This window comes from Phoca vitulina, unplaced genomic scaffold (genome assembly GCF_004348235.1).
Source record: "Phoca vitulina isolate PV1807 unplaced genomic scaffold, GSC_HSeal_1.0 scaffold94, whole genome shotgun sequence".
NCBI classification, from domain to species: domain Eukaryota; kingdom Metazoa; phylum Chordata; class Mammalia; order Carnivora; family Phocidae; genus Phoca; species Phoca vitulina.
The window spans coordinates 1,279,950-1,294,195 of NW_022589797.1; the positions used below are offsets into that span (position 1 = coordinate 1,279,950).

A 14,246-nucleotide genomic window follows, 5' to 3' on the forward strand; every position below is an offset into this window, starting at 1 on the left:
GCTGTCCTGAAGCTGGCCTGTGCTGACATCTCCATCAATGTGATCAGCATGGGAGTGACAAATGTGATTTTTCTGGGGGTCCCAGTTCTGTTCATCTTTGTCTCCTATATCTTCATCCTCGCCACCATCTTAAGGATCCCCTCTGCTGAGGGGAGGAAAAAGACCTTCTCCACCTGCTCTGCCCACCTTGCAGTGGTGGTTGTCTTCTATGGGACCATCCTCTTCATGTATGGGAAGCCGAAATCCAAGGACCCCCTGGGGGCAGACAAGCAGGATGTTTCAGACAAGCTCACCTCCCTCTTCTATGGGGTGGTGACCCCCATGCTCAACCCCATCATCTACAGCCTCAGGAACAATGATGTGAAGGCTGCTGTGAAGAATCTGGTGAGTCAGAAATGCTTTACCCAGTGATCTCTGGAGGACAAATGTCCCTATAGTTCTGTGCTCTTGGCTCTCACACCCAGGAATCTCAGAAGAATGTATCCCCAAAGAAGAGATATGTGAAGAATGATTACCAGAAAATAGAATTACATACATAATGGAGAACTTTAGCAATTACTGGACCCAAGTTCTAAAAATGATGAAATCTAAAACCTGACGGGATGAGACTTGAGGGGATGGAATGGGTGCTGCTGAAAAAACAAGTAGTAATTTTCTGGTTCCCTTCCGGGCACATCTGAATTCACCCTTGTGAGCAGTCGCTTCATTGTTTTGGGAAAAACAGCTTAGTGTTTTTTTGAGTTACATAAAGATCTAAGATCCTTCTGTGCAAAGAAGGCGTGGAAGACAGTGTGGGGCAAAACTTCATGACATAACAGTACAAAAAATTGTCTGCATTGGAGATGAAATGGCACATCTTTCAATGTTGTTTTTCTTAGCGGCAGGGCTGAGACAGGAGATGAGAATGAAGTTGGCTCTTTCCTTCCTCCTGAGACTCCAAGGAGTTGGAATCATGTAGATTCCATGTAGAGTATTTCCTTTGAGGGCAAGTAAGCCGGATCCTACAAATGCATGTGGAAGATCCTAGCCCAGGAGCACTCATAGCTGGTATCTGGTTTTAAGCTTCATTTTCCTGACCTCGGTAAGTCTTACATATTTAAGTACACAGTCTGGCCCGATAGTCTGGAGAGTTAGAGGATGGACCTCTGGGGGAGAGTACAGCAGGAGCACCATGGGACCAGCAGAAGATGGGGCAAGGTGGCTGACTGAGGAGAAGTGGAATGATAAAACTGAAAGACAGAACCAGTTCACCAAGCACCTGAGAAGGGGTCCAGAGGTGTAATGTGTGAGGATCTCAGTCACTAGAGACACAAAAAGGGACAAAGATTCTGTGAGGCAGTGAACTCTGAATGTCTCTTTTTCCTTGAGGTATCTGGATGTCTATTTTTTTCCTGAGAATCAAAATTTCCTGATGAAAATAAATGCTCCCTGCTTGCCTTGCTTGGGTGTCCTGAGCTTCTCCTATCTGAGATGCAGCCAGCCACCCCCTTCAGCCCTACAGCACTCTCCTGTCCACACTGGGCAGAAACGTGGTCGCTGGTCACTGCCTGTGTGGGCCCTTAAACAGTCTCTCTGGCTAGTCCTGTCTCACCATTTCAAACCCAGTATTATCTGTCCCACTCTGGTGTGAATTTGCCTTTCCCTGTTGAGCACAGAGCCCATCTATGTCCTTAGCTCACTACAGGGAGGATGACATCAACTTGGGATCAATTCCATCCTTTATAAGTCAAGAATTGACTTAAAAATGAAACATACTTGCAGAGCAGAATTCCTTTTCAACAAACTTCATTTTACTAGTTTTGACTCAGAGAACCGTAACTAGTTTCCACCCAGATCTTTCTACAGGACTCTCAACAGGACTCCTTCAGCTGATGAAAGTCCTACCCTCAGAAAGCCTTCAGATGTCACTCTCCTTCATGAATCAGCTAAAGAGTGCCCTTAGCTGAAGAGAGCTGACTCCCCCAAGATCATGCCCCCTTCTTTAGGGCAGCCCATAACCAGTGATTGACTGATGGAGAGATATAAACATCTTGCCCCTACACAGGATATTTCTGAAGGGTGATCCTACTGCTAGAGCTCCCCATGGGGTTGACTGCGGCCTTTGTTGAGACTACATCACGGGGCAACTCCTCCTTCTGCCCAATCCTGCTTTCTCATCCTCCCTTCCACCAGTGTTGATCCCAAGAGCACTCCCTAATAAATATTATGCCCCACAATCTCCATACTAGAGTCTGCTTCCTGGGAAACTCAAACTGTGACATCATGCAAGCTCCATTGCTCACATAATGCATATATTCTCTTTTCAGAATCCATGGACACTGGCAATCCTCACAAAAATCATGTACAATAGTTGTGTTAGCATCAGAAGCTTTGTAACCAGACCTTGGTTAGGTTCCAGCTCCTCTATTTATCAACTTATCTTGAAGTTTGTTTTATATTATAGTTAACTTTTCTGAAATCTGCCTACCACCTATTTAGTTCAGTATTTCCCATTCCCATTTTTTGCCATGAACCACAAAGAAAATAATGGGATGTGTATGGCACCCTGGGATAGGTAGATGGTAAAGGCAATTCACCTGGGGGATTAGGTCACAACATGTCCTGCTTAATGACCCTAAGAGGACTCTAAGCTTGGCATATCTGGACCCTGTAGAAAACTAACTAGAAAGTTCTGCCAGAGGCAAGCTGTTTCCTCCTTAGTACCTGATAAGAGGACAGTAGTGCCCCTTCCCCTGGGCACAGATGATTGGACTATTGACCAAAACAGAGCTAATCATATTTTCTCTCCAAGGAATATGAATGTGGATATAGAGACCCTTGTTAGTTGGCATAGGGCTCTTGAGCTGAGAGACCACATAAATGCAGGACTAATGTGGCAATGTGGCTATGTGCCTTGCAAGAAAGAGAAAGCTGGTCTGCAGAGAAATGATAAATCAAATGCTCCAAGAGAACCATACAATACATGACCCAAGACATGGAGAATTTCTCTTTCATTTTATGGAAAAATTTAAATCTACAGAAAAGTAGAGAAGATAATAAAATGAATCCTTAGGTATTCATGTCCCAGATCCAACAATGAGCCATTCATGACCAATCTTGTTCCCCTATAACTCCAAGGATTATTTCTCCCTCTCCTGAATTATTCTGAAACAAATCCCAGATATTCGTAGCATATCATCCTTAAATATTTCTGTATTTACCTCTTAAAATGATTAGTACTCTTGTAAAATATAAATAAATTACCATTTTCATACCTAAAACTCACACTAATTCCTTGAAATCATCAATTATCCAGCATTTTATATTTCCCCAAATGTCATATAAATGCTGTAATTATTTCAATTTGTTTATTTGAGTCAAAATCCAAATAAGACTATACATTACGATTAGTGTATTTTATTCTGCAGTTCCCTTTCCCCTCTCCCATTCCCCTCCTGTCCCCCCCAACTCCTTAATTTCCTCTTAATTTGCTACAGCAGCTTCCAGAACTCAGAGACACATTTTACTTACTAGACCACTGGTTTATTATAAAAGGATATAATTCAAGAATAGTCAGATGGAAGAGATGCATAGGACAAGGTGTTGGTGAGGGTGCAGAGCTTCCATGCCCTCTCCACTCTCCCCTATGTTCACTGTTCACCAACCCGGAGGTTCTCTGAACCCTGACCTTTTTGGTCTTTTTAGAAGATTCACTACATAGGCACAATTGACTAAATCATTGACCATTAGTGGTTGTTTCGATCTCCAGTTCCTTTCCCTGCCCTGGAAACTAGGGATGGGGATGGAAGTGGTGGGACTGAAAGTTCCAACATTCTATTCAATGTTGGTCCCCCTGGCAAACAGCCTCCATTCTTATTTATGTTCCAAAAATCATCTCATTAACATAAACCCTGGTGTGGTTGAAAGGGGCTTGTAATGAATAATAAGACACCATTTCACCTTTATGGCTCTGAAGTGTTTCTCAGGAACTGAGGACAAGAGACCAGACATTGTAACAAATGTGCTCCCATTGCTCTTGTTCAGGAAATTCCAAGGGCTTTGGGAGCTGTGAACCAGGAATCTTTGACAAAGACCAAATATATGTGAGAAATATATTTTGGTCGTCTGAATGAACAAATATATACCTCTTAATCTGTTATAATATCACATTACTACAATCTACTGATTACAGTTCTATAGTGTCTGTGCCTGTATTTCCTATAAACTGATGATTAGGTCTAGATATTTGAGAGGTTTTAGTAAGTTTTAGTGTGGTTATGAGCTCATGGCACCTGAGATCTTCTAATAGGACCCTAGTATCCTTAATGGCTTCCTTGCTTTATAGTAGGTCAAGATATTATAGGCTCAACATTTGCAGCTCCTTTCCAGATATGGAAATAATCATTTTCTCTAAGGAGTTCTTGTTTCCTTTAGTGGGGACTGGTATTTAGAAACCACAATCTGGGTGCCAAGGGTGCTAATGAGTTTATCATAGTTTCTAGGCCTTTCAGTGGAAAGAGGAAATATATGTAAATATAAAATATTTATACATATATAAAATTCATACCTACAATTTCTACAGAATTTTTACTTAACCTACTGATTAAGGTTATTTCTTCCCATGCACAATCTCATTGCAGGAAAGTATGGAGAGGGCTTAAAGTTGTTAGAGGCAGTTAGTTAGGTTCTGACAGGATGCCTGGAAGCTAGCAAAGAGGAAGTCACAGCTAACTAAAGTCAGGGGTCTATCCTGGCAGCACTCCAAAACAAAAACACAGGAAACCAGATTAAACCAGACAGGCCCAAGATGGCTAAAAAAGTCTCCTCCCTAAGGGTGCCATGACAGAAAATCCCCGACCAACTAAGGAAGAAAAGGCACATAACCCACATTCCTGGAAGAGACCACCTGCTTTGAAGAAAATTTCCACCTTAGAGTAATGAATATTCCACCCCTTTGTTAACAACTGTCGATTAAAGATAGAAATCCAAACCCCAGTGGGTGCAGCACTCCCTTGAGCTCACCCGCTCTCACGTCCAGAGAGTGAGTAATAAGACTTAATAAACTCTCCTGTTTGTACTGCTCATCTCCTGTGTTGTGTGTGTCCTTGAATTCTTTCTCATGACAAGATTAAGAGCCCCCAGCAGCGTCTTTTGGATGGGCTGTGTCAAGGCCTTGGAGCCCGAGGTATCCCCAGTCCACCCGGCAACAAAGAGACACCAACGTAATAAGATGTTAAGAGCTAATGTGGGCACAGCTCCCGTAAAGAGCAGAAGTGAGTCAGGCTGTCACTGTGATATGTGTCCCGATTCCTGTGTACCTGGCCGTACTGGGGCCAATCATAACAGCCGAGGCAATGGTGTGGGCTCTCCCACTTGTTCCTGAGCTTTCCACAGGAGACCCAAGGCCATGAGTGGAATACTGAGGGGTGACAGGCTGTAGAAGAGTTGCAGGAGAAACCCAAGGTGGGGAGAGAGAGACAGAGACTCCAAACCAGACCCTCAAGGCATCTCGAAGCTCAGAGGTGACTTTCCGAAACAGGAGCAGTCACCCACCCCTGTTCACCATGGATGGCCTCCAACAAAGAAAGGTACCTGGTGCAGACAAGTAAGATGGCAGATTCTCTTTGAATAGGGCCAAAAGTCCTGAGTTCTGCAAGCTTGTTCTGCTCAAGATAGATGTTTCCAGTATTTAAGAGCCACTTAGAAAAGAGAGGTTTGTTACATATCTGAAAGGCTGGAGCCATAGCCAGAAGCTATGTATCTGGTCAATGGTCCCCTAGGTTTTAAAGCCATGCATCCTTACAGTTTACACCATCTGGTTATTTATTTATAAAATGCATAAATGTTCTACTGTACCAATATGTTATATACATTATAAAATGTTTAAAAAATAAAAATTTAAAAAGATGGGATAAAAGTAAAAATATAAAAAGACGAGCTACCATGGAGCAAAGAAGAAAACAAGGGTAGGTCACAAATTCATTTATTAATTTATTCAGCAACTCTTTATTGAGTGCCTACCACAAACCAGGTCCAGTTTTTATACTTAGGATACATTTATAAACAATGTAGAAAAAAGTCCTTGCCTCTATGAAACTTGCATTCTAGCAGATGGAAACAGACAAGAAACAATGACTAATGCACATAAGAAAATAACAGAGGATGTTAGAAATTGCACAGAATCAGGACTGAGGCATACAGGAGGACTGAACCCATGCACCTAATTTTTCTCCCTCCTGAAACACACAAAAACTACAGCTTTTTTTGTTTTGTTTCATTTGTTTTTAAATGACAAACCACAAGGTTAAGAAGGGGGGCATCAGAGTGATAACATTTTGAAGGCTGGAAAGTGGATGGACTAGTGGTCGTTTCTAAGGCAGATCTGACAGAGCCAAGTCCTGAGCCACAAATGGGGAGAGTGCTGTGCTACAACCAGATCTCCAGCACTGAACAGCCACTGTGCCAGGTCCTTCTAGGTCCAGGGGTGAAGGGGTGCTGCTAAAACAAGGAGGATTAGGCAAAAAATGTATAAGAAACAGAGTCCCCACAGCCCCTCCCTCAACCCATGACATTGGCCACCTGTTTCTTAGCCATCCCAACAAAAAGTTTATTCTCTGGAAAGGATAAAACAAATGAGCATGAGAAAGACTTCAAACAACAGGACATCACTTCTGCAATCAACTGGCTTTTTTCAAGCCCACAGCTGCTATGCCTGTGGAACTCTCATGGCAAGAGCTAGAACCAGATTCATTTATGAATCTCCCAATGCCTTATAAAGGCCTGGCCTATGGTAGGAGCTCACAATCTATATGGTGGGACACAGACAAGAAGGAAGGAACTTTCCAGGTCACTTGCCTCTTTCCAACCCCAACATCCTGAATTTGGAAATGCCAGGGATACTGAGCTATAAGGATTTGTCCTGTGCAGTGAGTTGCACACTCTCCTAGACCTATCATGGACTCTACTGAGAGTTCTCATTGACTTGCGGTTTATGTTAATTCTGGCAGGACCAGCATGACCCTTCCTCCTAATCTTTTCAATAGCTCAACAGGATGGGTATAAAGGGAGGGAGGGGGAATAAAGTATTTCTGGAAAGACTTCAAAATAATTGGATCTCGGGGACATAATCCCAGATGTCTAAATTTTCTAAACTTCGTCACTTCACTTTCAAAACTTTAAATCACTTCAGGGACTAGGATAATCCCAATAGCAGGGTGGAATTTAACTGGCTTCATATGCAATGCATGGTCCTTTGTGGATTTTACCCAAACATAGAACAAAGACCAGAAAACTCAGCTCTCATCCATTTTAGGGGCTAATTCCTCTGGCTGCTACTTTCAGATCACATTGGCTAATTTCAGCCTCTGGACTATTCCCAGACCTCAGACAAGTGGTTTTCTTCATTGCTCTATTTACAGAAAAGGTAAGACAGAACTTGTAAAAGAATATGTAAACTCTGTGGGCCCAGCCCAGTTCCTGGTTCCATTCCTTGTGACTATGTGGCATGGGGTGAACTGGAAGGAAAGAGAGAAGGACTTCTCAGTGGTAGGACAGAAAGTCCAAGAATGAGAAATTCATGAGATCATCTACTCCCTGGATAGAATATTTCTAAATATAATCCATTCCAAAATGAGTATTAGGGAAACAGAGCCCAGAGAGGAAAAGGGACTTGATAACCCCCATACACTGAATGACTGGTGAAAATCAGTTCTTTTGGTAAGTGCTCCAAGGAGTTTGGAAGGTGAGTGAAGGAATGAATTACTGAATATCCCAAGGGTCTGTGGACAGTGAGAGAGAACTCTAAAAGAGGAGGGAAGTCATATGCAAAATTACTTGGAGAGGGGAATGATCAGGAATTGAGAATGAAGATCAGTTATTTCCACCAGTCTTATGCCCCCAAAGAAAAAAATTCAGGGGTGCCTGGGTGGCTCAGTCATTAAGCGTCTGCCTTCGGCTCAGGTCATGATCCCAGGGTCCTGGGATCGAGCCCCGCATCAGGCTCCCTGCTCGATGGGCAGCCTGCTTCTCCTTCTCCACCACTTGTGCTTACACCCACACCCACCCCTCCCACACACACACACTCTCTCTCTCTCTCTCTCAAATAAATGAATAAAATCTTAAAAAAAAAAGAAAAAAAATATTCATACAAATGGAGTATAACAATTCTCACAAAATTGATTAAAATGAATCAGCCACGCATGATATAAGCTGAGGTAAATGTGTGATGTTAATCTTAAATGTGATTAGGAAAAGTAAACCTAATTTTGTGAAATGTCAAACACCTCTATGGGTGGCCAAATATCACAAAGTAGATTTTTACCAATTTCTCTGCATTTAATTAGAGCAATGTAAAGAGCCCCCCAGATTGCCAGGGCTGTTCTCCAGCTGCTTAGCAAAGAAAGTATCCTCAATGGATATCTGACCACTTTAGGTATCAGAGAATCGTGAAGTTGACTTTCTGAGTTCCTGCAGGTGACAGGGAAAATATACCATGGACAGGTCCAATTGGACTTCTCCTGTGGTGGGGTTCATCCTCCTGGGGCTCTCAGCCCACCCAGAGCCGGAGAAAATGTTCTTTGTGCTCATCCTCCTGATGTACCTCGTTATCCTGCTGGGCAATGGGGTCCTCATCCTGGTGACCATCCTTGACTCCCGCCTGCACACGCCCATGTACTTCTTCCTGGGAAACCTCTCCTTCCTGGACATCTGCTACACAACCTCCTCAGTCCCCCTCATTCTCGACAGCTTCCTAACCCCAAGGAAAACCATACCTTTCTCCGCCTGTGCCGTGCAGATGTTTCTCTCCTTTGCCATGGGAGCCACAGAGTGTGTGCTTCTGGGCATGATGGCATTTGATCACTATGTGGCCGTCTGTAACCCCCTTAGGTACCCTATGGTCATGAGCAAGGCTGCCTATGTGCCCATGGCATCAGCTCCTGGGCAGCTGGAAGCATGACTGCCATGGTGCAAACATCCTTAGCAATGCGACTGCCCTTCTGTGGGGACAATGTCATCAACCACTTCACCTGTGAGATCCTGGCTGTCCTGAAGCTGGCCTGTGCTGACATCTCCATCAATGTGATCAGTATGGGGGTGGCCAATGTCATCTTCCTGGGCATTCCAGTTCTGTTCATTTTTGTCTCCTATGTGTTTATCATTGCTACCATCCTGAAGATCCCCTCTGCTGAGGGGAGGAAAAGGCCTTCTCCACTTGTTCTGCCCACTTCATAGTCGTGGTCATCTTCTATGGAACAATCCTCTTCATGTATGGGAAGCCGAAATCCAAGGACCCCCTGGGGGCAGACAAGCAGGATGTTTCAGACAAGCTCACCTCCCTCTTCTATGGGGTGGTGACCCCCATGCTCAACCCCATCATCTACAGCCTCAGGAACAAGGACGTGAAGGCTGCTGTGAAGAACCTGGTATTTCACAAACACTTTGCCCAGTGATGGTGAAGGGGTCCTGATAGATCTCTATTCCCTAGTTTCTCTCACCTGAAGGTCTCAGACGATAAGATAAGGGGCCAATTTCCTCAAAGGTGCATAGGCAAATCTGATTACACAGAAGACTTTAGGTGAATAGGAAGCCTTAAATGGGATGTTTCTGCCCCATTCTATAAGCACTTCTACAAAAGTGTATACCATTGGTCAAGCCTTATAGTTGCCCATCTTTGGGATGCCTACTGAACTAATTGATGTCCAAGAAAAATTACTCTTCAAGTTTTATTTTTAACTTACAAAAAGCTCTAGTCTATAGGTCTGTAATTCAGTTGCTCCTTGGCCTCTTTCTTTGAACATATTTGGATGGGTCCTTGATTCATGTTACCTTTCAACATGCCCTACTCCATATTAAATAATAGTAATATTTTATCTTTATGCTCATTGTTTCTTTCTCCTTATTTTCACATTCATTCCTAAAACTGTTTCTTGAATTGTTCTCTTCCTAAGTCTCCATAATTAACCTCATTTCCTGTCCTCAATCATGGTCCCCACCAGAAAATCATTCGCAGCTTTGGAGCAGAGAGGAGAGTGAGTAGGTTGTGGCAAAACTAATGCAAGGATCAAAGACTCAGGCCTTTTTTCTTTCCCCTTTTTGAAGATGTTATTCACCCCTGGCTCTGTCCCTGGATAGCTGAGGCCTCCCATAGGTCATCAGAGTGATGTGGAAACTGAGATGTATTTAGGAGAATCAAATGAATTTTGGAACACTACATCAAAAACTAATGATGTAATGTATGGTGATTAACATAACATAAAAAAAAAAAAAAAAAGAGGGGCACCTGGGTAGCTCAGTCGTTGAGCGTCTGCCTTCGGCTCGGGTCATGATCCCGAGCCCCGCATCGGGCTCCCTGCTCAGCCGGAAGCCTGCTTCTCCCTCTCCCACTCCCCCTGCTTGTGTTCCCTCTCTCGCTGTGTCTCTCTGTCAAATAAATAAATCTTAAAAAAAAAAAAAAGAATCAAATGAATTTTTTAACTTCCTGACCTGGCTTGACCAAGCATGCCTCCAAGTGGTGACCATCAGTTGCTTTTTTACCTAAGAATACCCAACCCTACATGGCAGTCAGAGGGAGAAGAAGGTGATGTTCACCAGCAGACATCTAAGAATCACCCCCATGACTGGTGAGGAATTCCAAGCTCCCAATAGTTAGTAATCTAGAAGTCCAGTTAAAAGAATGAGTGGAATAGAAAGCCTCTGAGAGCTGACATGAACTTTTAACCCAACAGGGAGGAAATAAACTAACCCTCCAAACAAACAGGCTTTCCTGAAAAAGAGTTATTGCAGGAAGATTATGAGACAGTAAAGAAAAGCGTCAGTGGTATTCTCTGTGGAATTCTGGAGGCTATTGAATCAATAAAGCAAAAGCAGTCTATCAAAGAGAAGCTAGGGGAAAAGGTAACTGGGAGATAAAAACTTGTCTTAGGGGAAAAAAATCAACATTATTGATCAAATAAAATCCAGTAGAAAGTATTTAAAAGTAGATAAAACAATGCTTAAAAATGAATTTTTAAATTAAAAAGAACTTAAGTTTCTCTCCTAGGCTTAGAGGGGAAAAAGAGAGAGAGAGAGAATTCGGTTATTTGAGAACAGGTGAGAGACGTAAAAGGTAGACCAGGGGGATCCATTATGTAATTCAGGAGGAGAAAACAGAACAGATGAAAGACAAATAATAAAGGAGGAGAAAAACATTTCACTGAACAGAAATTCTGCATATTTTCTTCATAAATGTTCATCAGTCACCAGGTAAGAATTGTAGCAAAAGACATACCTATGTACAGTCGATCCAAGGATAAGTTGTAATTCTCATACATGCCAAAGTAATTCTAAAGACATTTCCACAGCCTAAAAGCATATTTCCCAACAGGGCACAAGAATCTGGCTGCCATTGGCCTGCTGCTCTGCCTCCCTAAATGTAGATGCCAGCAGAACAAGGTTGACAGAGTTCTGAGGGAAAGGGGCTGCAAGTCCAAATTCTACACACCCTGACCATTGCACTAATATGAGAGTTGAAAACCCATTGTTGGCATGTGTAAACACAGACAGCACATACCCCTATAATCCCTTTCTCAAAAAGAAATTTTATTTATAAAGTTCTCCAAACAAATAGTTAAAAATAAATAATGGAAGGACTGGGACAGATATGGTATGTAAGACACAGTGGAGAATGGTCAGATGTCCAAAGACGGATAAAGTCTAATGAATGCTTGATATCAAATGTGCAAAGACAAATATATGAAGGAATTATTAGGAAATGCATCGAGGTAAACAGTGACGACAAAGCAAGGGTATAACTCCAGTTACAATTCTAGATGACTTTATTAAGCTGAGACATTTAGAAAAAGAAGTATAGTTACATCCCATTGAAGGTCTCAACTTACCAAGGATGTGGGAATCTTATGAATATAATACATGAGTATAATGCATTGATACTGAAATAACAAAAGTATTAATATGCTTGTTGAGGGGCACCTGGGTGGCTCAGTCAGTTTAATGGCTGCCTTGGCTCAGGTCATAATCCCATGGTCCTGGGATGGAGCGAAGTGTCAGGCCCCCTGCTCAACAGCTCAACTCAAAGTCTGCTTCTCCCTCCCCATCAGCCCCTCCCCTGCTTGTTCTCTCTCTCTCTCTCCCTCTCACTCTCTCTCAGATAAATAAAATCTTTAAAAAAATACATGCTTGTGGAAATTTAAGACAAAATACCAGCAGACAAGTATTAGGATGAAGAATTTGAAAGAGTAAGAAGATGATGAATGAGCAAAGAAAGTTGATCAAATGAAAAAAGTCATTTACTGAACCTGAGTAGATTTAAATCACTGCATATTAAATACATGATACACAGTACCCAGTTTTTTAAGGGGCATCAAGGTTTCTAACATTAGGAAAGATTAGGAGATCTATTGAAACCATTTTACTAATAGATTCAAGAAGAAAAAGTGATCTCATCAACAGATGTTGACAAGTCACTTGATAAAATTTAACATTGATTTCTGCCTTTTTAAAAGTAGCACACTTCAATAGAGGAAACTACCCTTGACATGAAAGAAAGGATCAGAACATCAGCAAGCAGCATGCCTACAACCTGGATTAGGTCACCGGCTTTCAATGTCTATATCATTTTGCAGTCTAGCTAAGTAGATGAGATGAAGAAAATAAAGAATATAAATATTGAAAAGAAGGGGAAAAAAGAAAACTATTCACAAATGTCGTTTAACTAGAAAAAATTTTACTCGAATGCCAAAACTACAAGAAGTAGTAAGAAAGTACACTAGAGTAGTTGTATACAATTCACATCAGTCACAAAAACTTTACAATATCTACGGAAAATATTTAAGAAGTATGAGAGACCTATATGAATATCATATATTTACAATGATCATATAGTAACAGGAAAAATAATAAGATATTTTCATTTGAAGAAGGAAAAGCCCTGAATGTAAGCCTCGGGACATTTAACTATCCTCCAGGTGCCCTCATTCAAAGCCTTTCTTCCTCTTGCCAACAGGTAGGGATGAGCCATGCCCCACCCACTTTCCCATCCCTACAGCAGGCCCATCCTCTTAGTTGGGAAGGAAGGTCCTAGCCCAGGGCTTGGAGGCAAACATGAAGGCTCCCTGATCTAAAGGTCTCAGAAGCAAAGAAAACAAGCCTTCAACTCAGTCCACGCTTTTGGAGGTAACCAAAGAGTCTAGAACAGACCACTGACAAATGGGGGCTTCCAGAGCTCTGCTTATGTGCTGATTACTTTCCACCTCATTACAACTAGTGACCATTTATCTCAGGTTAGGATGATCCCTAACATCTTCCAGAGATTACAGTCTCCAATGAAAGTTTTTACTAACATGACCAAATCAAACATCCCAGATGGTCACAGACAACAGGTCAAGAATGTAATCACCCTAATAGGTTAAATCAGAGCATTTCAGATGCTGGACTGTGGGGAAGGACCAGGTGTGAAGCAGGAGCTGACTGCCTCTTCCAGCAGATAACCTTCCTGGACCCCAGTCAGCTGCTACCAGGAAGGGATGTAGGAGTGGGGGAGGCGATGCAGAGCAGCTGTCCCAGCTGCAGGTTCCATGTTTACCTCTGGTGCTTGCAGAGTTGAGCTGACTGTTCCCTGTAGATTCTTTCATGATATCAAGATAAGTATTATGAGGGCCAAACAAAATTTGTTCCATAGCCAGATTTGGCTAGAGGTTGCCAATTTGCAACGTCTGCTATAAGCACTCAAAAGTCACAGCTGGACTCCCTAAGAACGCCATCACAGCAGTCAGCTACATCCTACACAGTACACCCATTGTTATCTTTGGGCGGGTGGGGGGACTGCTCCCTCTCACTCTTCCGTCATTCCATGCAGCTACCAATCAGAGTACACCAACTCTTGGCACAGCAATCAGCCTAATGGAAGGCATATAATCTAAGCCAAACTAACCAGGACATTTGTGATTGGAGCAAGCAGAGAAAAGGTCCCAGATCACCACCAACTTATTAGCTTCAAACAGCACACACTTATAATCTTGCAGTTTCTGTAAGTCAGGAGTTCGACCAAGTCCTCCACAAGGCTGCAGGCTAGGTGTTGGCCAGGGCTCGTTCTCATCTGAGACTCTAATAGAAAAACCTGAATCAGGCTGCTGACAACTCTCTTCCCTCCCATGTGAGGAAGTCTGTGCACCAGAGTGTAAAATGAAGACAGAAAAAGACAAATAGAGATAAGAAACAGATGGAGGGACCCAAGGTCCTAATGACATGTTGAGTCCCTAAATCCAGCTGGG

At 42.6% G+C, this 14,246-nt stretch overlaps 1 protein-coding gene across 1 annotated transcript; it reads left to right on the forward strand.

Moving 5' to 3' along the window:
- Positions 1-8,470: 8,470 nt before the first annotated feature.
- On the forward strand, positions 8,471-9,553 carry LOC116627169 (olfactory receptor 13C7-like). Its single transcript, XM_032396870.1, is given in 3 exon segments — positions 8,471-8,906; positions 8,909-9,172; positions 9,175-9,553. Coding segments are annotated over 3 exon segments (954 nt in total). The 3' UTR covers positions 9,429-9,553.
- The last annotated feature ends 4,693 nt before the right edge of the window (positions 9,554-14,246 follow it).